Here is a 25,213-nt window from a genome sequence, read left to right on the forward strand (position 1 = left end):
GGTTGGGGCATGGCGGAGCAGTCCTGCCCTGTGGCCGATCAGAGTTTGGCGTAACTAATGTACCCTGTGTATTTTCTCCCCCGCAATTGCTTCCATGGCTAATGCAGCTTTACATGGTGAGAACCATGCTAGAGTCCCTCATTGCAGACAAAAGTGGTTCCAAGAAAACCTTGAGAAGTAGCCTTGAGGGGCCCACCATATTGGACATAGAAAAGTTTCATCGAGAGTCATTCTTCTACACTCACTTGATAAATTTCAGTGGTAAGAGAGACTGCTGACCAGCGTCCAGCCCAGCATGTTCTAACACCGCTAACACCGTCCAGAATGCTTCCTCCTGCCTGACATTCCCTGCTGTGGTCCCCTCACAGGCCAGGCGTTCACCTGTGTCGTAACCTTCATGGCGTTCCCTCACTGTGGCTTGAAATGCATGACTGGCCGGGGGCTCCCTCCATGTGGCATGGCCCTAAGGATGGTGAGGGTTGGGGGGCCGTCGCTGGCCCTTCGACCTGAACACATAATCTTTTTAACCACACAGGGCCCAGAAAACAGGCGAATGTAATCTGTCACCTGGCTCGAACCAAGACAGTGATAAATACCAGAAACAGACCCTTTGGGCAATGACCTGATAGGCAGCCTGTCCTGGGGCGATGCTGGTCACTTGACTGGGGCGCCAGGTGGACGCCCTTTGTCATCGTGCAGCCGCCCATGTTTAGCTGTGTTGCAGCTGCTTGCCCCGCAAATGGAGATCCGTCCCCAACCTGTTCACGGCAGGGGACCCCTGCCGTGGCTGGGGTGCTACAGGTTTTTGTTTTTCACTCCATCACAGGACAGAAACTTAAAAAAAAATCTCTTATGCATTAGATAAATTTGCACTGAGTGTGTGTGTGTGTAATGCTGTGTCTCTATCCTAAGTAAAATAAAGTGATCCTGCTTTTATTTCTCCTTTTCAAAAGGACATTTTTTTCTCCTGCCTCCCCGCCCATCCCCCGCCAGGGACGCACAGGGATAACAGGGTCCATTAGCGGGCAGTGGTGTTCGTTCCATGCCCACGGGGGCGGATGCTGACTCTGCTCATTTCGTGAGTGGGAAAGTGCACGGTCCAGGATGGCTTTGTCCGCAGCCACGCTGAGGTTGTCCTTTCCCTAGTGTTAGGTGCCATGTGTCCCCTACCGCTCACGGCCACTCCTGCATGGCTCCGGGCTGAGAGCGCAGCAGCCGCGCCCGGCACGGCCTCCTCCTGTCTGTGTCCTGTCTGCCAAGTCCTCTGCTTGCAGAAGCTAACATAGGGTCATTTGGATCTTACAGAAACGCTACAGCAGTGCTGTGACCTCTCGCAGCTGTGGTTCCGAGAGTTCTTCCTGGAGCTGACAATGGGCCGGAGGATCCAGTTCCCCATTGAGATGTCCATGCCCTGGATCCTGACGGACCACATCCTGGAGACCAAGGAGGCGTCCATGATGGAGTGAGCGTCCCATGGGCCCGTCTTGCCTCTTTTGTTCATGCTGATGGGGGCTCTCGGGGGCATGTGGGAGCCAGAAGGTGGAGGAGGGGGCCGGACTGTTCTCAGCACTTCCTGTGAAGTTGTAATTCTTGGGGTGAGACTTCAGAGATTAACACAAGTAGCAGGGGTCTTGGCTTCGTTTCTGGAGCCAGATGCTCAGGCAGTAGCACTGAGTACGTCCCTGTGTGTCCAGGCAGTGAGTGACGAGGCCCTGGGGACTGACCGGGGTCACCAAGAGGAAATGTGGCCCGGCCTCTCGCGTGGCACAGCCTCCAACCCAGACAGATTTGGGAGAAGAAGTTTTGGTTGAACAGCTTGGTTTTGAGGTCAGGGCTCAGGGCTGGGGCTGGGGGTCAGAGACTCCCAAAAAATGAAATCCATGAAACTAGTAGGAAGAGGGTGTCTTTTAGTGAACAGGTCGGGGACGGACCTCCGTTTGTGGGGCATGTGGGTGGCTTCTCCCTGCCCGTGTGTCAGCCATCACGTGGTGGGCAGCGTGGCAGGAAGCTGCTGCCGGGTGGAGGCGGTGTGGAACGTGGAGACCTGCGTGGGGCCTTGAGCGCCGTGTGCCTCTGTCGTGCTCCTGGGGTTGGGCTTGGCCCCACTGCTCACACGGCCTTGCTCCCTCAGGGGGACCTTACTTCTGGGGACTGCTGGCTACTGCCTGTTGTCCATGGGGCACGAGGAGCAGGGCTTTCAGCCACGCTGGTCATGCTTGTGGTCACCTGTAGGACCCCAGACCTTCATGTGTTTTTATTTTTAAGTCAGGCAGTTCATTCTTAAAAGTAAGAAAATACCTCACTTTTGTGCTTATAAAAAATACCACGTACTTGTAGTGAGAAACTCTGAAACACAACAATTAAGAAGATGCAATTGCTAGGGTTCCTCGGCCTGCTGGGTCTCCTGGGCCTGGCCTGAGTACTCTGTCCGGCCTGCGGGGTCAGCTGGCTCTCGGTGGGGTGCAGCGGGGGCCACTGGGCATGGGCCAGGTTTGGCCTTTGAGCCCTGTCGTGAGTGGAGGGCGGTGTGGGGCGCGAGGGCCCGAAGCTCCGGGGCACCAAGCTGATCGCTTCCCCCTGTAGGTACGTGCTCTACTCCCTGGACCTGTACAACGACAGCGCTCACTATGCCCTCACGAGGTTCAACAAGCAGTTTCTGTACGACGAGATCGAGGCAGAGGTGAGAGCCCAGCACCTCAACAGACATCTTAATTTACCTTTCTCTGAGTGTTAGAGGAAGCAAATGTTCTTTACAGTACCAGGTTTAGATGGTAGAGGAACTTTTGAAATGAAGCTTTTGGGGTGAACCCTTCTGTCTGCAGTGTTCTCTGTGCATCTGTGTGTGACAGCTGGAGTCTTAGACATAAGCTGTTGGGTGACGGGCATGTCCACTTGGCAGCGTCATAAGCACGTTGGTGTCCTCACCAGTCTCTGCCCTGCAGAGTCTAAAGCTGGTGCATTGTTCTTAGTGGATGTGCTGAGCCAGCCCCTATTCTATTTCTGGTTGTTTCGTTTTAGCTTTTGATTTTTGCTTATTATAGTCTTGTGCACATAACGCCATTTCTGTCAACGAGGGACTGAATGTACAAAGGTGGTCCCATAAGATTGTAATGGAGCTGAAAACTCCTGTTTTACGGCTGAGTATATGTGCTACCGGTGTATGTACCACTTCTGTCTCCATCCATCCATGGATGGGTACTTGGGTTGTTTCCATGTCTTGGCTACTGTGAGCAATTCTGCAGTGAACCTGGGGATGCAGGTACCTTTTCATGTGAGTGTTTTCATTTCCTTCAGATAAATACCCAGAAATATAATGTATGTTTTATTTTTCTTCAGGTGAATCTGTGCTTTGACCAATTTGTTTACAAGTTGGCAGACCAGATATTTGCATATTATAAGGTTATGGCAGGAAGGTGAGTATGTGGTTTGTGATTTGGGTACAAAATCTTCGGTAACTTGATCTGACATCTCCATTAAAATTCAGAGTGAGTGTGAAACGCCCTGTCTTCCTTCTGTTCTAGTTTGCTTCTTGATAAACGGTTACGATCCGAGTGCAAGAATCAGGGGGCAACAATCCATCTCCCGCCGTCTAACCGCTACGAGACGCTGCTCAAGCAGAGGCATGTGCAGGTGAGCAGGGCCTTTCCCAGGTGTGGCGATGTGTGGAGCTGGCCCTGTGAATGGTGGGGTTTCCTTAGCGTTCACAAGAGTTTAATATATCATGTGACTGGGAACATCCTTATAAAGGGGTATGATTTTAAAGATAGTTTCTACTGAATAACCTGAAACACAAAGGAGGACTTGTAACGAACACTCTGCACCCTACTTAGGCCCCGGGGGCTTCGGCTCCTCCTTAGGAGCCCAAATGCTTGAGCATAAAAGGAAACTCTGCGAAGAGACGCTTGTCAGCTCAGAGGTGTCAGAGACAAGCTTTCACTTGGCGAGCACAAAGAATGAAGATACAGTGCTTGTTTTTTGTTTCTTTAAAAACAATATGTACACATCACAAAAAATTAGGAAAATACGGAAAACTGTAATGAAAATTCCACATCATTTTATCTACCTACAGGTGATCACCATTCACATTTTGGGGCGTTTTCACAGGGTTTTGTTTGTATTTTTATGTTATTGAAATGACAGTGAGATACACATACGTTGCTGGGACTCTGAAATAGAGTGGAGTAATTTCTCTTACTTGTCCTGTAACAATGTGGAGGTTCGGCAAGCTCGGGCCATGCTGAAAGGTGCTATGCTGGCAGACCCCGATTCTCCAGGGTCTCTGTGAGGCTTGGGGTCTCTGCCCATGAAGTAAGTGTAAATTCAGTGCCAAGAACGCTACGAAAGTCCTTTATGGCTCTGACTTGCAGAATTTCAGCTCCAGGAAAGTAGAATATTTGGTCACGACACCTGTGTATATACCTTAATGTAAAATGTTTTAATTTCGTACATTGTTTGTGTTACTGTTTTCTTTTGGAATTGATTTTTAGAGGTCGAGTGTGTGTGTGTGCGTGCATGTGCATGAGGTGTGATCAAAACGTACAGTGAATGCTGCTGCCGAGTGCCATCAATGGAAAGGCAGGATCTTCAATACGGGAAGCCGTGCATTGAACCTTAGTAACAATGTGTGACAAGTTTTAACTGGTTCAGTGCAGTCAGTTGGGTGTGAGCTACAGTTGAAAGAAGGTGTGTTTTAAAGTGTGTCATAAATCATGGATCACAAACAATGCATGAAATTTTGTTTCGAGCTACATAAAAGTGCTAAAGAAACACACGAAATGTTAAAATTAGTTTATGGTGATGCTGCAGTGACCATGATCTGGCCCCGTGCAACTTCTGGCTCTTCCCCAAAGTCAAAATGACCGTGAAAGGAAAACGTTTTGAATCGATTCAGGACATTGAGGCAGCCCCGACAGTGCAACTAAAGACACAAAAGAGGACTTCCAGAACTGCTTCAGAAAGTGGCAAGAAAGATGGGATAAGTGTGTTCGAAGCGAGGGGGAGTATTTTGAGGGGGATTAATGGCAATGTGTCTCTTACTGTAATAACATTTTTTTATTTAAACACTCACCATATGTTTTGATCACACCGCGTATTCTTTTTAGGAGATATATGCGATTCTTGCTTAATTGTTTTAGTTTACTCCTTCCTCTCCTTCCCCCAGCTCCTGGGCAGGTCCATAGACCTCAATCGTCTGATTACCCAGCGTGTCTCAGTGGCCATGTATAAGTCTCTGGAACTGGCTATTGGACGATTTGAAAGTGAAGACCTGACATCAATAGTTGTAAGTGCTCTTTCCTTTGTCAGGCTCAGCAGATTTGTGGGAGACTGGTTTCAAGGATTATAGCTAATTTTACTTTAGTCCTCATTGATAAATTGAACCAATGGTATGTTCAGTTTTTCCTAGAAATCAAGTGTTAGGTACTAATTGAGGTTGGCCTATTCTGTGTCAAGATAGTATTCACAATTCTAAGTTGACATCAAAGAACAAATAATCCCAATCTTGAATAAATTATACCTAATTATGGTAAAGAATGAAAGGAGGAAAGTTACAAAAATCAAGCAGAAATGAAGACAAAGAAAAAGGATTTGAGAGAAAATCATAGTAGCTAGAGAGTGAAGTTCCAACGTGCATATAGGAGTCCCCGAAGAAGAAAACCAAACAATAGGATGGAACAAACATTAAAAATTGTGTTTGGGAGAGTGACATCAGCATCATGGAGCGAAACGACAGATCCCTTTGTGTCTCGCCTTGGATTTACAGCACATCAGACATTGATAAGCCAGCATTGGTTCCTCTGCTCAACACAAACACCAGAGAGATCCACGTTTCAGTGCATCTGGGCATGGAGCACTGGGACACGGGCAGGACAGGGACAGTGGCTGCAGGTGGACCCCGGATGCCACAGCTAACACAGTAGTGCCGGAGTCGTGGTGGCCTGCACACTGTGCCTGGCGGGGAGGGGCAGAGGTAGCGTTGGTGCCTGGGAACCCAGGCCCGTCCTCCATTGCAGCAGAACTTGGTGGCAGCAGCGGAAATACATCTACAGCCCCCTGGCTACGGCACAGTAGTGCCAGGCTCCATAAGGAGCCAAGGAGCAGCACTGCGGGCTCATGAAGCCAGCTCCCCATCACCTGCCACATCCCCCCGTCCCCTGCCACAGTGGTGGTGCCCCGAGACAGCAGGGACACCCGCCACCCCAGTCATCCGGGCGTCCATTTCTACACCCACAGCGATGCCCCACCATGAACCCTGAGGCAGGAGTAGCACAGGTGAGAGAAAACGAAAGTGTGCCCAGATCGCCATCTACTGGGAAACAAAAGGGCCTAAACTCCCTAAACCTCAGATGCGCAGGTGGAGAGAGGGAGAATCCATCAAGTGCCACCAACAGCCAAGGCTGCAAGGTAACAGCGTAGATGTACCTTGAGAGTATCGTGCTGGGTGAAATGTCGTGCAGATGGAAAAGGACAAAAAAACATGATTTCATTCATATGTGGAATATAAAACAAGTAACAAACGAACTAACAAAGCAAATAGAGACACATACAACAGGATGGTGGTGACCAGAGGGGAGGGGTAGAAGGAGGGCGAAGTGGGTAAAGGGGTTACATATATGCTGACGGAAGGAGACTAGACTTCGGGTGGTGAGCGTGCAGTGGAGTACACAGATGTCCAATTATAATGTTTTATACCTGAAACATATTATTAAGTAATGTTACCAAAAAAAATTTTTTTAATTCATACATAAAAATATTTCATCACCAATAAAGACTTGTTTGTCCACCCCAAAAAATTACATTTTAATAAAACACTGATAAGTTGCAAAACACTCTTAAATATGTACTAAAAGCATACATCATGTACCTGGTAACATTGACCCAAAGTGGTCAACTCCAAAGAAATACTTCAGTAAAAGTATTAGACTTAAAAGATAGTCTTCAGAGCGCTCAAAGAAGAGAATTCTATTGTCCTCAGGTCATCACCAGCAGTTCTTCATGCCAGAGCCAAAGAAAGGAAGTTCAAATTAGGAATTTTGTGTCAAGCCAAATCCATCTTCGAAGAACAAAGGCCTCAGACAAGAGGTCATCGCCGTGCAAGAGCTCAAGGGCGCGTGTTCATTGCTGGGGGAGCAGCTCTGGGAGGCAGGATGGGCCTCGAGGGGGGTGGTGTCTCCTGGCCCCTCAGCTTCTTCCTCAGAGTCTGACAGCTGTCTTGGGACTCAGACCCACAGCAGCCCGCGATACAAGTAGTTTGTTTCACAGTGATGGCCTTTTAATTGTCACTGACTGTTTATGACTTGGATTAGTCATTGCTCAAAGCTTTGACCTAGACCTGTGCTGTCCAACAGAAATATAATACAAGCCTCATAGGTAACTGTAAATTTACTCCTAGTCACATTAGGAAAAGAAAAAGAAATAGAGGAAATTAATTACCTGTTCAACCCAATAGATCCAAAAATTAACAACTGAACACTTGAGCATTATAAAAGTGCTGTGGACATGGCTGGCTTACGTTCTTTGTCTCATGCTCGGGTTTTGAGATCTGGTATGTATGTCGTACAGTGCACCCCCGTTAGGGCTAGCCACGTTCTCGTCGTCACGTGTGCTCAGTGCGTAGTGCAGACCTGGGCTGGCTTTACAGGCAATGTAACAGCTCGGACGGCCACCTGTGGGTGTGCGTCTGCTCTGCTGCACAGCCATGCTTTTGGGAACACAGGCTGGTCCCCGAGGATACGCATGCAGTGCGCCAGCCAGGTAGGGGTGACACATCCACGTGGTCTCTGCCCTGTGGGGCGACCATGGAGAGGAGGGGCATTTCACAGGCAGTGGAAAGGGCGTGGTGAGTTGTGTGAGAAGCAGGCCCTGCTGCCTACCAGACACCTGTCACATGCGTTCTGGCCTTGCTCATTGGTCTCACGTGGTGTGTCCCCTCTGTCCTGCCGTGCCCTCTCCCCCATGGGAGCACCTGTGGGAAATGGAGGTCGTGGCCGGCCCAGTTCTGTGCTCACACTCCTGTCCTTGTCCCTAGGAGCTGGACGGCCTCTTGGAAATCAACCGCATGACACACAGGCTGCTGAGCCGGTACCTAACGCTGGATAGCTTCGACGCCATGTTCCGGGAGGCCAACCACAACGTGTCGGCGCCCTACGGGAGAATCACGCTGCACGTCTTCTGGGAGCTCAACTACGACTTCCTCCCCAACTACTGCTACAATGGCTCCACCAACCGGTACGTGTGGCTCTCCCGACCCCAGGCCTAGCTCAGCGGCACAGCCTCAGGGCCTCCACTCGCCAGCCGCTTGCGGTCTCCTGGCTAAATGTGTGCGGTTACAGCCCACGCTCCCCTAGCTCGTAACTGGTGACCTGAGGAGCACATGCCACAGCTGCGCCTGCCTTAGAGCCCTGGTCCCTACTATCACTGCCATGTCCGGCCGCCCAGCAAGGCCCAAGTGCTGGGTCATGACCACTGGTCAGAGGACTGGATTAGGCATGAAATGGTTCTGGTCCCAATGGGACAGCTCTCTCCCTGGTGTAGAGACTGTTCTCACTCCATTCATGACCAAGGATACGTTTTTCATACTTCAGAGTATTTATACCCCGCCCTACTCTGGTCTTTGATTTCCTTGAGTTTTCCTATGAATTGATTACTTCATTCCACTTGGAGGAAGACTTATTGATGGGAAAGTTCTGAATTTTAAAGACCTACTATTAAATTTGTTTTAATCTTATTTAGGTTTGTTCGGACGGTGTTACCATTTTCTCAAGAATTTCAAAGAGATAAACAGCCTAATGCACAGCCCCAGTATTTGCATGGATCAAAGGTAGGCTGTTAAGCGCAAGTTTGATTGGAGTCAGTTTAGTTGCAGTGATATGAACGTGTCGTGCCGTGTATAAAATGTTACTGTTTCCTGAAAAGTAATGTAGGGTTGGGGCAGCCCTCTGGCCGCGGGGTGTGTTTGGCGGAGCCCGGCCTCACGCCTGGCACTAAAATGGGTGAGGTTGTTGGCAGATTTAAAGGTTGAAAAACACCATGCCAAGAAAGTGTGAGGGGGACCAGGGAAGCCTGTCCCTGTGTGACCGCGGAGGTGGGAGGGGCACGAGAGAAGCTGGAAACACCGCCCACCACGGTGTGGTAGGAGAATACGGCACCGGCGGAGGGTGGCTGGATTTGCAGCAAGTGCGAGTGTTATTAAGGGTCAGTGTTGTTATGTTTAAAGCACTTTTACAATTTAATAGTTTTATAAAAGACAAATGAAATGTTCTGTGATAAAAAGGAGACATGCAATGAACAGACATTTCCCCAAAAAGTAAAAAAATAAAAATAGATGTCCAGCCTCACCAGTAACTGAAGAGAAATGACTGACAGCAAGAATTATTTTGCCCATCAGTTCGGAAAAGTTTCTGTGGAGCGAAACCATGTTAAGTCCGGCTGCAGGTGTGCACGTGGGGCTGTGTCACTCTGGGGCATCTGCCAATGTTTGGTAGGAACTGGACACCTGATGAAGTAGTCAGAGGAGTACAGAGTGAGCTCAGTGCAGCGAAGTGTGGTGGTTACAAACCACTGCACAGATCTGCTGACAGGCCACGGCCTGCATCGTGAAAGGTCAGGCTCCAGCGATCCTATTTACAAAATAACATATCTAGAGAAACAGCACTTTGGATGCTAGACAGCGGCCGGCTCTGGGAGGGCCATGTCTGACAGAGGTATTCCTTTTCTGAGTTCTGTTGTGATGCGTCTGCATTACTCGTACTGTTTTCCTGCTGTTCCCTCGACATGGGTGTGGTTTATGGGCCCACCAGAGGGTGGCCTCGCCCCTGAGGGCCATGGTCTGGGCAGGGCGTTCCTGTCACAAATGCAGAAATGAGCCTGTTGACATAACATGAAAGCACCTCTGCTCGGGTCCCCAGCTGTGACTCTCAGGCCCCTTTCTTACTAGTCTGTGAGGGACGTGTCCTCAGCGCACCCAGCCTGGCCCCAGCCTCTGCAGGCTTGGGGTGTTGTCACTGCATCTTGCACATGGGCCCTTCAGCCACCCACTTCTGTCTGCCAGCGTCACAACATTTTATAAGCTAATGTGGCTATTTAAGGTTTTCAACCTGTTGGCCGAGAAGGAACCGACAGCTGTATTGCTGGGACAAGCCAGGGTGCCACATGGAGGAAGTATTTGGGAGGGACGGGAAACCAGCATGGGTGGATATAGATGCGGCTGTGTCTGTGCGGTTCTATGGAATTGGGGGCTGAAAGTGATCCTATTTCTATTTGTTGCTCTTGGGAGCTGTGGGTACTCTATGTGGCGTGTGGGGCTGCGTCCCTGTGAGAAGCCGCACTCCTAGGAATGCTGTGAAAGGGACCATGTGACAGAGCCTTAGGTGGTTTTTGCGGTAACCTCACTCTGGCAAGACCTGCAGAGGGGCCTGAAGGCCGAGGCTGTGGGGTGGCAGGCAGCTTGTGAGTGGGACCCGGCGGTCTGAGGGGGTCAGGGAGCGGGCAGAGAAGGGCATTCCCCTTGTGCAGCAGGGGATGGTGACTTGGGCCAAGTGCCACTGACAGAGACGGAGAGAAGTAGGTGGAATTAGGGAGTGTTTGGAGATGACTTGACAGGACTTGCTGGTGACCTGGATGTGGAGGGTGAGGGAAAGGGAAGACCCAGCGATACTTTTTAGGTTTCTGGCAGTGGCAAATGGAGGTGCCACGTTTCGAAGTCAGAGAGGGTAGAAATGGGGAAGGTAAAGGGGCGAGGCCTGTGTCCTGCCCTTCCCGGGGGCTGCCCAGTCTGTGTGTCACAGCCCTCGCCTGGGGACACAGGAGGCTGCTGCTCCTGGCACTAAGGGTCGGGATTGGTAGCTGTTTAAGCCTGGTGATGACCAGGAGTGAAGAAGGCGGCATTGTCCTGTCTGCCCTTTTTGAGTCTGGTGTCACTGTTCAGTGTGAAGTGATTGGCGTGTCGTGTACTGATTCCCGGGCACAGTCAGTCTCGGGGCTCACTGCCTGGCCTCTGCCAGGAACTGCGGTTCTCAACCCAGCAGAAGGCGGTGCGGGCTTCTGCCGTCCTCCCACTTGGCTGACAATTGCTCACCTGTCTCTGAAGAGGGAGGTGGGAGATGAAGGCGCCTGCCTCGGCGCTGCAGCTGGAAGGACCCTCTGATCACGCAGGTGACGCTTGCTTGCAGTGGGACACGAGGCCCAGGTAGTTAGAAGACACCGCCTCTTCCCCACACCGGCTGACACCCACACTCTGGACCTCCAGACATGCCTGTTCTCGTGCTGTGAGCTGCTGGTCGGGTGACGCAGGAACCAGCCTGGCCGCTTGGCCCACGCGGGCGGTGAGGCCCCCAGCAGAAGGCCTGCTCCGGGGCCCGTCCTAAGGCGCCAGCTGCTTCTGAGAACTTGAGAGGAAGTTTCTCACCTCATGCTGCTCAACTCTCCATTCCTTAGAGCAGGAACCTCTCATGTCTTCTCTTGGTGCCCACCTTCCTCTCGCCACAGACAGCAGCTTGAACTTGGCCGTGCCAAGAGCGTTTGCACCGTGGAGACGGACACACAGTCCAGTACAGGCCGCTTTATGTGAATCCCTCCTCCGCTCCTTGGGAAGGGCGTCAGATGGATAAATTTTAAAAGGATTAGAATAAGTGCTCTGATGCTCCCTTTCTGAAATTAAAATGTAGTGTTTGACCCTTTGGAACTAAAGAGGTTTTATGTAATTTTAGGAGGTAGGACTAGACACTTTGGTGAGTAAGATAGAAATTTCTTGGGTCTTTTGTTAACTAAAAGATTGTGAACTTGGCTTGTGTTGTGCGGGAGACCCTGCTCGCTGCACCATTTGTCATGCGGGGCGGCCTGTGGGGCCTCTGCTCCTGCTCCCCACATAAGAACGCAGGATGTGGCTAGGCCAAAAAGGAACACCCACGGAGACATAGGTAGGGGAAAAGTCATACCACTATAGTCTAACTGGAGGCTGGAGCCACACGACCTGCAACCTGCTGTCCGCTTCTCTGCCTCCCAACCTGCCAACCGACCGACTCGACTCTCGACTCACTCACCAACCAGTGCAGCTGCGGCGGTGATATCACGGGCTAATTGGCTAACTGGTTACAGCTGATGGTCAATTAGCCACAGCTGACGACCATCTGTTACCCGAGCCAGCACCTTTCCACCAGCACCTTTCCACGTGAGGCCGAAAGCATGGAAACTGCTCTCTGGGACTCTGTCCCCACAGCTTGGTTCTGAAATTTTTAATCCCTCGCTTAGGCATAACCGCAAAATAAGTTTTCATTACAGCATGACAGAGAGAGGAGTCGTGGGAAGGGGGAACCGAGAGGCAGGGTGGTTCTTCTGTCCCCACCCCACTTCTTCCTGCCCCTGTGTGTCAGAGAGTGGCGAGGGGTGAGAAATTTGGTCCTTGAGGGCAGGGGATGCTGGTGATTTGCCCCAGGTCTGCACAGCCTCGCCGTTGGGTTCTCAGGCTGGCCCGAGATCCTTGGAGAGATGGATTCCTGGTCCCCCCAGCACTGCTGTGGCCATCCTGTGGCCCAGATGTGTCCATGTGTCCATCAAGCTATTAAAGGCTCAGGAGACTCATTTTTATTCTGCAGGATTTTCCTCCAGGAACACAGGCAGGCAGCAGGGCTTCTGCTTCCCATATGACAAAGCTGTGAGCCCACAGTCCTGGGGGGCCTGGGGGTTGCGTTCATACCTTGTGTCTCCACGGGGCAGAGGCACGGACACTCAGGCATGTGCCCGTTTGGAGCAAACAAAGTTTAGATGAATTAGAGTCAGTTGTTCTTTTTAAAGTGACACAAAGCTGGGGACCAGGTGTTACTGCGCCCCAGGACTGATGGGACTCAGGGTGGCTTTGGGGTGGATGTTCTCTCCTGTAAATTGAGGCCTTTAGATTTCACTAATTATTTTCATGGTTTTCTTTTCAAGCTTTAGAAGTTTTCATCAAGCGCAAACCTAAACCTCACCCAGATTCCCAGCATTTTAAGCGCTTAAAAGGATGGGATGGAAGGAGGAGGGCGTGTCTGAGCTGATGATGGAAATATGGTTGTTTTGAATCTGATAGGGGTCATGGTGGGCGCGGACAGGCACCTGGCAGGGCTTCCAACTTGGTCAACATATTTGCTGATTAGACTCAGACTTTGTGTTTTGGGGGTCCTAGGACCACCCACACATTTGGTAATTCTCCAGAGGACTCATAGGTTCAGTTATTCATGGATGCACTTTATTGTAGCCAAAGAATACTAACCAGGCTTATAAAGGAAAAGACACAGGACGTGTTGCTGGAACCAGGCGCAGGCTGCCAAAGTTGTCTCTTCAAAGTGGGGCTCACAGGACGTGCCAGGAGCCCCTGTGTACGCCAGGTCCAAGGCTTTCACGGGGGCTGGGCATATGGGCACAGGCCCCCGTGTGACCTGCTGCAGTTACCGATCCCCAGATTCCCCAGAGGGAAGGAGGGGCTTGCTGTAAACCACTGTACAAACAGCCTAGACCAGCTTGTGCAGCGTGGTTAAGTGTGCCCGGTGTTGAAAACAGCTGTCAGTCAGTGACACAGGCACTATCCCAGGAACTGCGTTCCCAGGAGCTGCAGGAGGGCCTCCTGGAAGCGCTGCTGAGTCCTTGCTGTCCTGAGTGTTCTTGGCTCATGCAGGGGAAATCTCTATGACAGTTACAGGGAGGGACAGGGAGGATACAGGGACCTACATGGATGGGATGCGGTAAAGGGCTGGTAAGTCCTGTCACGTACCATGTAAGATCTAGAACCACCACTAAGGATCTGACTGTCTTCTCACCTGCCCACCTGTGGGGCTGCTGAGCCCAGCTCTCGCCACCCCGTCGCTGTCCATCTGCAGGTATCCTCCCAGGACACTGGGGCACTCCCTGGTAGCAGTGAGGTGCTGAGACATATTCAGTTCTCGCTCCGGGACCTCCAAGTGGCATCTGTGGAACAGGCAGTTTCATAAATGTTGAAAACCCAAAATTTTTTTTTTTGCTGTTTGTTTTAGCAAGCTTGCTTCTTACATCTTCTGATTAAAGACAGAAATACCAGTAAGAGTGGTCTGACGAGCCTGTGGACACCCCCCAACCCCCCAGGGGCTGTGTGTGGAGTGTGTTTGACGAGCCTGTGGACTCCGCACCTGAGGGCTATGTGTGGAGGGTGTCTGTGCAGTGACTCCGTCTGTGCGCGCAGGGACCGCGTCCAGAACTCGGCAGGCCTCATGGCGCACTGTGTCCTCTCTCCCCAGGCCTTGAACCTGGCCTACTCCAGCGTTTACGGCAGCTTCCGGAACTTCGTGGGGCCTCCGCACTTCCAGGTCATTTGCCGGCTGCTCGGCTACCAGGGCATCGCGGTGGTCATGGAGGAGCTGCTCAAGGTCGTCAAGAGCCTGGTGGGTCCCCTGGCACGTGCTTCCTTCACGCCGTGAAGAGTCTGTGCCCACTTGCGATGTGGGGGGATCCTACTCCTCCAAGCAGTTCTCGGACACCAGCTGGGTGTCCAAAACTCAGTTCTGACGCTGCCCACACAACACAGCCTTACGTCTCACAGGTCACGGGCTCAGTCCCACAAGACTGCCCTCCCCGTGCTCCCGCTAGGGCCCCAGACTCCAGTTGCAAGTCCCCTTGTCTGTCACCTGTGCCCTTGACTCACTGGCTGTAAATCAGAGGCTCCTACAACCCCCTTGAAACTTGACGAAACCTACAACCATATAGGTCAGGATCAAAAATAAATTCACATATAGAGGAGTTGGGTCGTGTCACACGGCCATGATCAATCCCCTGCCTGACCCAGGCCTGCCAGGTCCACCAGGGGGTCTGTGCCCCAAAACATGATAACTTGGGAAGAGGCAGGCACACAAGGTGACATGATCCAGTATTGGAGCTGCACCCGTCCATCAGAAGAACGCAGAACCTGCCCTGGGAGGATGTCCTCCCCCCTACCCCCCCCCAGAGCTCCCTGCCCGCCACTGTCACCTCAGGCCATGTGCGTCTGTAAGAGGGAGTTGTGTTTTAGAACGTGCATTTACTGAGTCCTGCAAAGTCACCCTTTCGGAGGTTGCTTTCCGTGGATGGGATCTCCCCCAGCCAGTGAGTCTCAATCCTGCTTGTCACCTGCGTGTTAGTAAGACCCCTCTGCGTAGGCCAGCACCGCCCCCAGCCTCTGGGACAGTGGCGGCCAGTGGCTGACACAGCCTGTCTGTCCTGCAGCTGCAAGGCACGATCCTGCAATACGTGAAGACGCTGATGGAGGTGATGCCCAAGGTGTGTCGCCTGCCCCGGCACGAGTACGGCTCTCCCGGTGAGTGGGGCACCGTGGGCGGGGTCAGAATGGGTCTGCCTTCCTGGGTGGGAGGAGGTAGGGAGCCCAGCCAGAGCCGATTGTGTGCAGTGGAACACAGCAGCTGGCCTTCAGCTGGGAGCAGGTGTGCATGAAGGTGTGTCGGAGGCCCCGTGTTGGGTGAGGCGCATCCATTAGTCAGGCCGGCTGACCAGGCACCCGGACCTTGAGGGGCCCTGCTGGGCTAACGGGACCAGGAGGGCACTCTGGGGCCTCTGCCGAGAGCCCGTGCAGGTGCTGGGTCACGTGGCCTGATGGAAGCTGATTTGATGCTGTCCAAGTAGACAGCATAATGGTCTCAGCAAGTTTGCTCGTGAGAACATTGTGCTACAGGAGCTGCGTCTCTTAAGAGAACCACCTCTTGCCTCTTATTGGATAATACTTTCTTGGACAACTGTCTGGTTAGGTGACTTTGGCCCAAACATGGCTCACCGATGAGAGACTATTCTGATGAGCAATTGGCCACCGGTGTGGCCAAGCTCCCAGGGGGTGCCCAGCACCCACCCATGGCTGTGGGGTTTGAGGACAGGACAAGGTAACCATTCGGCCACTGTAAAGGGAAATAGCATTGGTGTGGCCTCGCTCAGGAGAATCAAACTTGTCAGAAGGGAGACGAGTGATATTGGGACAATAAAACTTGTGCTCACAGCCTGGAGACTGAAGATTTTAAATATAAAGATGAAGCCATTTAGGCCAAATTCAAAGCTGGTCTGGGACAGAGCGGTGGACTGGGGGCCACTTGTCCCATCTGTCACCCAGCTGCCACCCCATGTCTGCACAGGCTGGTGGAGCCTGGGCCCACCAGCACCGTGTGGAAAGCTCTGTCCCTGGTAGCCCTCTCGCTCATGTGTGCCTGCTGGGGCATGACGCCGTGATGGAGTGTTCCGTCCCTGAGTGGGTCTGAGGTCCCGTGGGGGTGGTGTTGAGAAGTGGGGGGCAGACCGTGGCGGGGAAGGGACAGCCTCTGAGGCAGGCAGGGCCATGGGCTTCTCGCGGACCGACACTCGGGCCTCACCTGTTGGGATGAAGGGTTTGCAATCTGTGAAACCTCCAGCTTCGTTCTCCTCAGGGTTGTTTGGGCTATTTGAGGTCTTCTGAGTAAACGTCTCAGTTTTGCAGTCAGCTTGTGGGTTTTTGACGGGACCTGTGGGTCACAGTGAGTTGTAGATCGAGGTAAGGAGTGCTGACCGCCTTCGTGGCCTTCACGCCTTCTGTCTTTTTGGGTCTTATTACTGTGTCCAGGGCCTCCAGGGGACAGTGTGCAGGTGTCACCGCTGACAGTGACATTGGCTGCAGGCTTTTCATAGGTGTCCTTTGTCAGATTAAGTACATTCCCTTTTGTGCCTGTGAAGGGATATTAAGCGTTACCAGTTACCTTTCCTGCCGGTGCTAGAGACGACGATGTGGGTGGGCTTCATTTATTCTTGTTCTGTGGGGTCTCCTCGAAAGATACACGGTTGACAGGCAGGCTTTGCAGCTGAGTCCCAGCACCCAGGTGCTGCACAAACCGCCCTGAGGAGAGCCCCCCCCCCCCGTGCCCCGCCCACACCCACCCGCTGCTCCTCCCCTGCCCCAGGCATCCTGGAGTTCTTCCACCACCAGCTGAAGGACATCGTGGAGTACGCGGAGCTGAAGACCGTGTGCTTCCAGAACCTGCGGGAGGTGGGCAACGCCGTGCTCTTCTGCCTGCTCATCGAGCAGAGCCTGGTGAGTGGCCCGCCGGGGACAGGAGGAGGCCGTTTAGAGGCCCGAGGTATTGGGGTTACTTAATGGGGTGAAGGCAGCAAGTGCCGTAAAGCACCATTTTTTTCGTGACTATTTAGACTTCAATTTGAATTTGTCCCATTTTGCAAAACAAAGACGCAGCATAGCCCATCATGTGGGCATGTTTTCTTCCCCTGTGGCTGTGGCAGATGGACACTAATGCGTGTGACGTGCCCGCGGCACGAAGCGCTGATGCCCAGGAGTGTCTGCAGCGCCCGACGTGCCCGCGTGAGGCTGTGCAGCACCGCGTGTGGCTCGAGCCGTGGAGGAACTGAAGTGTTACGCTCGGAAATAGCTGCGCGGCCGCTGTGCTGGACAGCGCCACGCCCTGAGAAGTCGCGGGGCTTCCTCCCGCGCTGTTATTTAGCCTGTCCTGCCCTGGTAGCATGTCACTGGAGGATTGGTGGCCTCACTCTGCCTGCCCCTCACGACTAAGGAGGTGGCGTCTTCTCGTGTGGCTGCCTGTGCTGTTACCTGCTCCGTTGGGGTCTGTCGCCCGCAGCTTGGTCATAGAAGTCCTCTGTGCGTCACACACATGCAGATGTCTCCGGGGTGTGGCTTGTCCCTTCACTCTGCTGCTGATCTCTGATAAACCGACCCTCCTGATTTGAATGTGGTCTTGTTTTCTTATGGTGATTAGGGCTTTTTGTGCGAAGGTGGCAAGGAGCTGCACTGTCTGTCCCAGATTGGAATCCCGTGGTGTTGCTGTTGTCCTTGGAAATGAGGGGTGATGCTTCCCAGTAGGTCCAGCATCCCTGCCTCTCAGATGGTTGTACCCAAGTCCCCTTGAACCCAGGTGCTGGTCTGACGACTCCAGACACAGCTCTCTTCTTGGTGGTGACTTGTTCTCGCCAAGGAAGCTGGGAATAAAATGTTTTCCAATCTGTGTAGGCAGCTGCTATTACAATTGGAGATGTTCAGGGTAAATGTGTCCTTTAAATGGTCATAGCACTGGAAAAGGGGGGGGCTCCCGGGACTGCCCGGGGAGGCCATGCAGTGGTGGCACCAGGGTTGGGTTCAGTGACCCTAAATGTTGGTCTTACTCTGAAGCTGTGCGCTGGCTACATGCATCTTCCAGCTTTCTGAAGGATGGTTTCGTTTTGTTTTTTAAATCTTGCTCCCTAAACCCAACCTGACAATTTTGGTAATGTAATTTTTTTTTGTAGCTTGTGCATGTGGTTTAGTAAACGTTCTGTCTTAGGATAGTTTTAGGTTGCTCTTTTTTGGGGGGTTGCGGGGTGGGGAAACAACTCATGTTTAATTCATTGTGACATTTTAAAGTTGTACAAGTGTTTTGACATTAGTCCCCGCTCCCCAGATTGAGACTCTTTAAACCCATTAATTAATCATAGGTTTAATGGGTTTAATAAGTTTACCCTTTCATTTCCTATTTGCAGCACCCAGTATTCTTTTGAAACACCAGACAGACCCGACAGTAGCCAGCAGTGAATTTCCGCCCCCCAGAGGTGAAAAGTTCAGGTCCTCTGAGCTCTCTGGGTTGCAGCAGCACTTGTCCTAAATTGGCAGCTCCCTGACTTAAGGAACTTGACATGGACCAGTGAGAAAAGCTTTTTTCCCTTGAAGGGGAAGAAAATTCACTCCTGAAAACCCAGCAGCTCTGGCTGTGAGGTCTTGCCTCCTGTTCAGGCTTGTTTTTTGCAGTGGAGCAAGAGAGACCCAGCTCTAACGTGTTACGAGAAACAAGACAGTGATGGCTCTACAGGGAGTGACCGGGAGCCGCTGAGATGCTCCCACAGCCAGTGTGTGTGCGTCACAGAAAACAGCAGAAACAGCAGGTCCACAAAACACAGCAGCTAGAATACAAAATCCATTCATCAAGAGGGTGGGGGGTAAATGCACAGGGAGGAAAGGTATTCCGATCAGCCCAGACCCGGGGTGGCAGATGCTAGAAAAGAGCCGCAGAAAACCCTGTGGTCCTTTCCCTCACGGGGTTAGAAATGCATATACTGGTGTCGGGAAAACTGAGCCTTCTGTGCACCAGACGAAAACCCCAGGTCCTCGGAGGGAAGGGCTGTGCAGACTGGTTCTGCCTCCCCTGTGGGAGGCAACAAGGACAGAGCTGGCAGCCTCCTTCCCATCCCACACATCCGCTCTGGAGGGCAGGTGACCCAGTGGCCTGCAGTAGCCTTCGGTGTGGCAGGAGATGCATGCGCTGAAGGTTACTTCCTGCAGAGGCTGAGCTCCCCTGGGCAGACTCAGGTAGACTACCTGTGGAAGAGCCTGCTGCTTAAGAAAACCCACAGAGAAGAGGCGCAGCGGGAAAAGGGGCTCTGCAGGGCTGTTTGCTTCACTGGCGCTGACGATGGACAAAGGAAAAGGAGTGGAGAAGACGCAGCCATGTTAATGTCAGAGGGCTCACCTCTGTGGGAAGGCCACGGGCGAACCCAATCCGAATTAGGAAGGCCACTTCCTCTCTTGTGTTTGACAACTGCTGGTGCATTTCAGTTCCTTTACTGAACCCGTGATACTCAAAGCAGTGTAGTGACTGAAGGGACATGTCCAGGAGACTAAGCAGCCGATCAGCAAGACGGATGGGAAGACTCACAAACACCCCGGATGAGGAAGAGCCTGCAGCACAAGCTCAGAGTCGGCCCGAGTGATGCTGCTGACACTGGGGTGGGGAAGGCATCCGCCCTGGCACCTCCAAGGCCACATCAGCTGTATCTTGAATCCAGATGGCACCCACAACTTGGTGAAACACAAATGGGGAGCACCAAAAGAGCCCTGAAAAGTGACATGAGGAAGAATTCCAGCCATGACCAAACATCTCTGCAGGGACGGATCACCAATAATTTGATGATCCAGTTACTGACGGAAGCACGGGAATAAGCACGCCATACAACAGGGGACACTGAACCAGAATCCTCCGCCCGTCCAGGCGCAGCGCTGGGAAATCCTGCTAACACGTGGCCCCTTCTGCTCCCGCTCATGCCCCGCTCCATGCTCTGGGCCCGCTGCTGGCCCTTTGGCACTGCTCTTCTCTCTTGTGCTGAATTCGAGCATCTGGTTTGGAAATGGTCTGATTCCCCAGATGGAGCCTTTGCCTCCCCTGGCAAGGTCCTGGAGAAAGGTTTGGACACCGTCAGCCATCTCTTCAGCACCCAAACTACCAATTACACAGAGGAGAGAGGAGTGTCTTAAAAGCTTTCATCATGGAAGAACCTGGCAGCTCCGCCACCTGGCCCCTCGCCGACCGTGGACCGCTCGGCTCCTCCCAACTGACCACGGCCTGCCACTGGGTGCGTGTAGGGCCCAAGCCACTGCCCACACTGGGCGTGCTCGGGGAGTCTCCTGCTTGTTTGCTTTGAATGCTGGTTTTTATAACCCTTCTCACTCTTTCTGGTTTGGTTTGGGTGCAAAAATTTGAGCTCATAGGCAATGGCACCTGGAGGCAGCCCAGATGGTGACAGTCTTGTTGGGCGGCACTGCCGGCTGGCAGCCCCTTACCGCCTGAGAGCCTCCGTGTGGCTGGGTCCCCAGCTCTCACTCCCACCCAGCAGCTCTCTTCCATCGGTCAGAAGGTGTGTTGCCTTTCTGTGTGTCACCGCTTGTTTCAGGATGTGTCAGCACTGTGGGTGTGGTCGGAGCTCATGCACATCTCTGCCTGCGCCGGGGGGGACGGTCGTAGGGGCCCTTCCCTGGATTTGAGAGCCCGCCTCTGAGAGACACCCTGCTCTTGGGTTCATGGTGGGTTTCTAGGGGCTCTGCAGCGTGATATTGGCAGTGAACGCTCTCTCTGACATTTTTCTGAAGAATGAGTATGGTGTAGGATTTTCCTTTCTGGTTTAAAGGAGTTTGTGATGCAAGAGCTGGAACTGGGTGCTGGACGAGGCCACCACTCCACCCGCCTCCAGCGTTGTTTACAGGAAGCCCCCTCCCAGCTATGCTGCTGTCTTATAAACTGGGGGTGGGGGGGCCTGCCATGCCAGTAAATTCTGGAAAACAGGCCACATTCAGTGATGGCTTTACTCATGTCTGTGTTGAAATTAAAGTAAATTAAAATTAAAACTGAATTAACAACTCAGTTTCTTAGCAGCATCAGCCACATTCTGAGTACTTAACAGCCACCCGTGGTAGTGACTCTCATGGGAGAACAGAGGGCATGCCCATTGTCCCCGCCTTCTGCTGCTTAGAGTATTTATTATACACCCAATGGAAAGGTAAACAGCTGGCCCTCCAATAATGTGGGGTGAGGGGCGCCGACCCCACCCTCAAATAGCACGGACCCCGTGCGGGTCACAATCGAGGCTCACTGCGTTTTCAGCACCAGATTTCTGTCCACCAGCGCGACCTTCTCTCTTTGCTCTGCTTTAGTCTTTAGAAGAAGTGTGTGACCTGCTGCACGCAGCCCCTTTCCAGAACATCTTGCCGAGGGTCCATGTGAAAGGTGAGCTGTGTGCGTGACCACGGGGTCCCCACTGCCCTTGGCAGTGCTCATGCACCATCTGTGCCACCCACACCTACAGGCCACGTTGTCTGAGTTCGGTGCCTGCTCAGTCGTAACTGGGGGTAATTGGTAACATATTATAGTTGAGTGAATATTGAAAACATGTTTAGGACTGGAGTGTGTGCTCTGGGTAGCAGGGGTTGGGGTGCTGGGTGGCTGGGCTGGAAGTTGTTGCAGCAGGATGCAGAGGGCTCCCTGCTTTTGATGACATTTGGAATTTTCAGTAAGTTTTAAAAAGTGAATATTGAACAGAAAATCAGTTCTGTCAGTTTGAATTAAAATATCAAATGAGCCAGTTCTACAAAAATATGTACCCTGTTAACTTAAAAATCCTGTTTTTTGATAAAATGACAATTTTGCAATCATTTTTCACAGAAAATACAGATTATAAAATATTTTTTCCACTGCAGAGGGAGAGAGACTTGATGCCAAAATGAAAAGACTAGAATCGAAGTACGCCCCACTGCATCTTGTGCCTCTGATCGAAAGACTGGGGACCCCACAGGTAACGCCTGTTGTGACGGCTGCTGCTCGTGATGGGGGCGTTCACGTCTGGCCATGGCGGGGCTGGGCGTGGGGCACGGGCTGTGGCTGAGGCCGGATAGGAGGCTTCGTGAGGCAGATGGGCCCCAGGCCCATGTCTCAGTGGGGTTCGTAGCAGGACCTCATCACGGGGTGGCTGGGAAGTTTGAACGAGCTAACACGTGCGAAAGTGCTCAGGACATCGCCTGGCATGGAAGATGGACATGGTACAGGTCACCTGTTTTTGTTGTCCATCCCTTCATAAAGAAGGCATTTGCATGAGATTTGAGGAACAGAATGTGGAGTGAGAGACAGGAGGTACGGTGTCAGGGCGGAGCTCTACATTTCTGTGTCAACTCAGCTCCATCAGGGTTTCTCGTTCTCGGCACTGTCACCATTTTAAACCATGGTGAGGGGGGGCTTTCCTGTGCACTGTAAGTTGTTTGGCAGTGTCCCTGACCTCTGTTCACTAGATGCCACTAGACCCACCCCAAACTGTGACAACCAAAAATGTGTCCACACGTTGTCAGATATCTTCTGGGGGCAAAGTCATTCCAGGTTAAGGACAGCTGTACTCAACAGCTCTCCTTGCCGTGAATTATAGTTAGTCTATAAGACATATAGGTAATAGCTGACGTTAATTTTGTGGATGCTTATATGGGAAAATCCTCCTCTGTGAACCGAGATGATCGGAAACCAAAGTGGAATGGTTTGGTCAGTGTTCCAGTGTCCGGTGACTTTCCGTCTTTTCTACAGCAAATTGCAATCGCGAGAGAGGGGGACTTGCTGACAAAGGAGCGTCTGTGCTGTGGCCTGTCCATGTTTGAAGTCATCCTCACCCGGATCCGGACCTTTCTGGACGACCCCATCTGGCGCGGGCCCCTGCCCAGCAATGGGGTCATGCATGTGGACGAGTGTGTTGAGTTCCACAGGCTGTGGAGCGCCATGCAGTTTGTCTACTGCATTCCTGTGGGCACACACGAGTTCACGGTCGAGTAAGTGATGCTCAGTGCACAGGGAGCGGGGAGCGGGAGCTGCGTTCCCCTGAAAATAGACTAGAGGTTTGCTGAGCTGCTTTAAAGCCACCCAAACGGAGGTCCTCACTTAATGCACAGCAGCTGGCTCAGGGCTCGGCTTCGGGGAGCCCTTCCTGGGAGCCCTTCCTCAGACAGGCCCACAGCTTCCTGAAGTCCTTCCTCAGGGAGGGTCCACACTCTAGGGACAGGTCAGGAAACAGTTCCAGAGGGACCCACAAATGGCCACGCCCGGCAGCTCGGCGCTCTCTTCCTCGGGTGGTCACTGCCGTCGGGGTCACGGTTTAGTGACCGTGCCTCTGCTGTCGCCCCTGGTTCCAGGCAGTGCTTTGGCGACGGGCTGCACTGGGCGGGCTGCATGGTCATCGTCCTGCTCGGGCAGCAGCGGCGTTTTGCCGTGCTGGACTTCTGCTACCACCTCCTCCGAGTCCAGAAACATGACGGCAAAGATGAGGTCATCAAAAACGTGGTACGTGCCCGCTCCGCAAAAAGCCTCTTTTCTGGTTCTTACAACGTCTGGGAATCCCAGGGACCTGAGGTGCCACCAACTGCAGCTTGCTTTTACTCCCCAAATGAATCGAAATGTAATTGGGAAGTAAAGCGGCCTGGCAGTCAGATACTAAGGATCCCGTTTTTATTCTCTTCTCATATTCTAGCTCCACTGTGGCAGGTTTTGTCTCCCGTTTCAGGCTCCTCTCGTGGTAGGCAGTGTGATTTCTGGCTGCTTTTTAGATCTTTTTGTCTTTGTCGTTTTATGGATTCTTTGTGATTGAATTCTAGAAAATACTAAGCCATCATCTTTTCAAATATTGTAGCCTTTCTTCCATTCTCTGTATTGTTCTTTGGGTACTGCAAGTAGACATGTGTTAGATTATATTCTGGCCTCCTTACCCTTTGCCCTATAGTATTTAGTTTTTCCTATATCGTTAGTTTTTACTTCCGGCTCTCTAGGCCAGAAGCCCAGGGACAGCCTGGCTCAGCTGAGCCTCTGGGGATGAATCTGCTTCTAGGCTTTTGCAGGTGGTTGGCTGGATTTGGTTCCCTACACTTGGAGGACTGGCATCCCTGTCTCCTTCCAGGCTCTTTAGCCCACATCCCTTCTCATGCTTTCCACAGCCCCTCCAGCCGAGCCGGGTCAAGTCCCTCTCACCACATCCTTTCTGCCACATCTCTCTGCCTCCAGCTGGAGGACGTTCTCTGCTCATGGCTATTAGTGTGTCCAGGGCACTCCCTATTCTAAAGTACATCTGCGAAGTCTCTCTTGCTGTGGAAGGTCACATGTTCACAGGATTCAGGGACTGGGGGACATCTGAGGGGCTGCTCTGCCTCCCACACCTCCATGGCCTTCCTGTCTGGGCTACATGCAAAGTACTTTCTTCAGTTAAGTAATTCGTTTCCGCTCTGTCTTCAAAACTCTTATTCTAAAATTTCAGTTTGGCTCTTCTTCAGATCTTGGTGGTTAATTGATAATTGTTTCTTTTTCACTGAATATTGGCCATTTTTTATTTCTTCACACAATTCACGTATTTTATTGTACGTCTTTTACTTCTAGCGTCTGAGGCCTCCAGGGTATCTACAGCTGACATACTCCCTGGGTGTCGGATGCTTTCTGTGCCAGGTCTTGTCTGACTAAACTCCATCGGGACTGCTTTTCTCCCCAGGTTTCCATTGGCTTCTCATCTCCAGGGGCTGTTACCACCTTGGCACCACTGTAGCCTAATTAGGGTCCTGGCTTCCCAGGGAGTGTCCAGGTGTAGTCCAGCTTTCTCAGAGCCCAGGCTGTCTCCTCATCCCATTGCTGCTGGTGGCATCTGTCCCTGAGAAGTCTTGCTTTACCTCCTTCCTGCATGGGCACAAACAGCAGTACTTTTCGAGTGTGTCCTGTGTGCTTTCCTGATCCAGTTCTGATGCAATAGAACACTGTGTGTCGAAGCATCCTGTCCACTGTGCCAGGATTCTGAAACGTGTATTCCATTAGATTACTGGTGTTTCCCCACTGACCATATTACCTAGACTTTTAAAGTCCCAGCTTTTAGCACACCATAGGTTCTTAATACCTGTTCGTTGAATAGGCTTGTAAGTTGTACAAATGAG

At 52.1% G+C, this 25,213-nt stretch overlaps 1 protein-coding gene and 1 pseudogene across 4 annotated transcripts in view; one reads left to right on the forward strand and one right to left on the reverse strand.

Annotated features, from left to right (window-relative positions):
- CYFIP1 (cytoplasmic FMR1 interacting protein 1) overlaps positions 1-25,213 on the forward strand; it is a 59,984-nt gene that overhangs the window by 33,820 nt on the left and 951 nt on the right. For 3 of the 4 annotated variants that reach the window (XM_019753209.2, XM_074317258.1, XM_074317257.1), the window contains exons 16-30: positions 108-261; positions 1,306-1,462; positions 2,584-2,680; positions 3,337-3,413; positions 3,522-3,630; positions 5,162-5,281; positions 8,027-8,226; positions 8,731-8,818; positions 14,241-14,384; positions 15,202-15,292; positions 16,908-17,038; positions 21,431-21,503; positions 21,974-22,068; positions 22,842-23,080; positions 23,441-23,588. In XM_019753209.2, coding sequence (XP_019608768.1) covers positions 108-261; positions 1,306-1,462; positions 2,584-2,680; positions 3,337-3,413; positions 3,522-3,630; positions 5,162-5,281; positions 8,027-8,226; positions 8,731-8,818; positions 14,241-14,384; positions 15,202-15,292; positions 16,908-17,038; positions 21,431-21,503; positions 21,974-22,068; positions 22,842-23,080; positions 23,441-23,588 — 1,923 coding nt within the window. The remainder of the gene's footprint in view (positions 1-107; positions 262-1,305; positions 1,463-2,583; positions 2,681-3,336; positions 3,414-3,521; positions 3,631-5,161; positions 5,282-8,026; positions 8,227-8,730; positions 8,819-14,240; positions 14,385-15,201; positions 15,293-16,907; positions 17,039-21,430; positions 21,504-21,973; positions 22,069-22,841; positions 23,081-23,440; positions 23,589-25,213) is intronic. The other variant, XM_088789305.1, reaches the window with a different exon arrangement.
- LOC141568179 (etoposide-induced protein 2.4 homolog pseudogene) lies at positions 19,404-20,253 on the reverse strand (annotated as a pseudogene).

This window comes from Rhinolophus sinicus, chromosome 13 (assembly GCF_057876585.1).
Source record: "Rhinolophus sinicus isolate RSI-liver-muscle chromosome 13, RSI-T2T, whole genome shotgun sequence".
In the NCBI taxonomy this organism is placed as follows: Eukaryota; Metazoa; Chordata; class Mammalia; order Chiroptera; family Rhinolophidae; genus Rhinolophus; species Rhinolophus sinicus.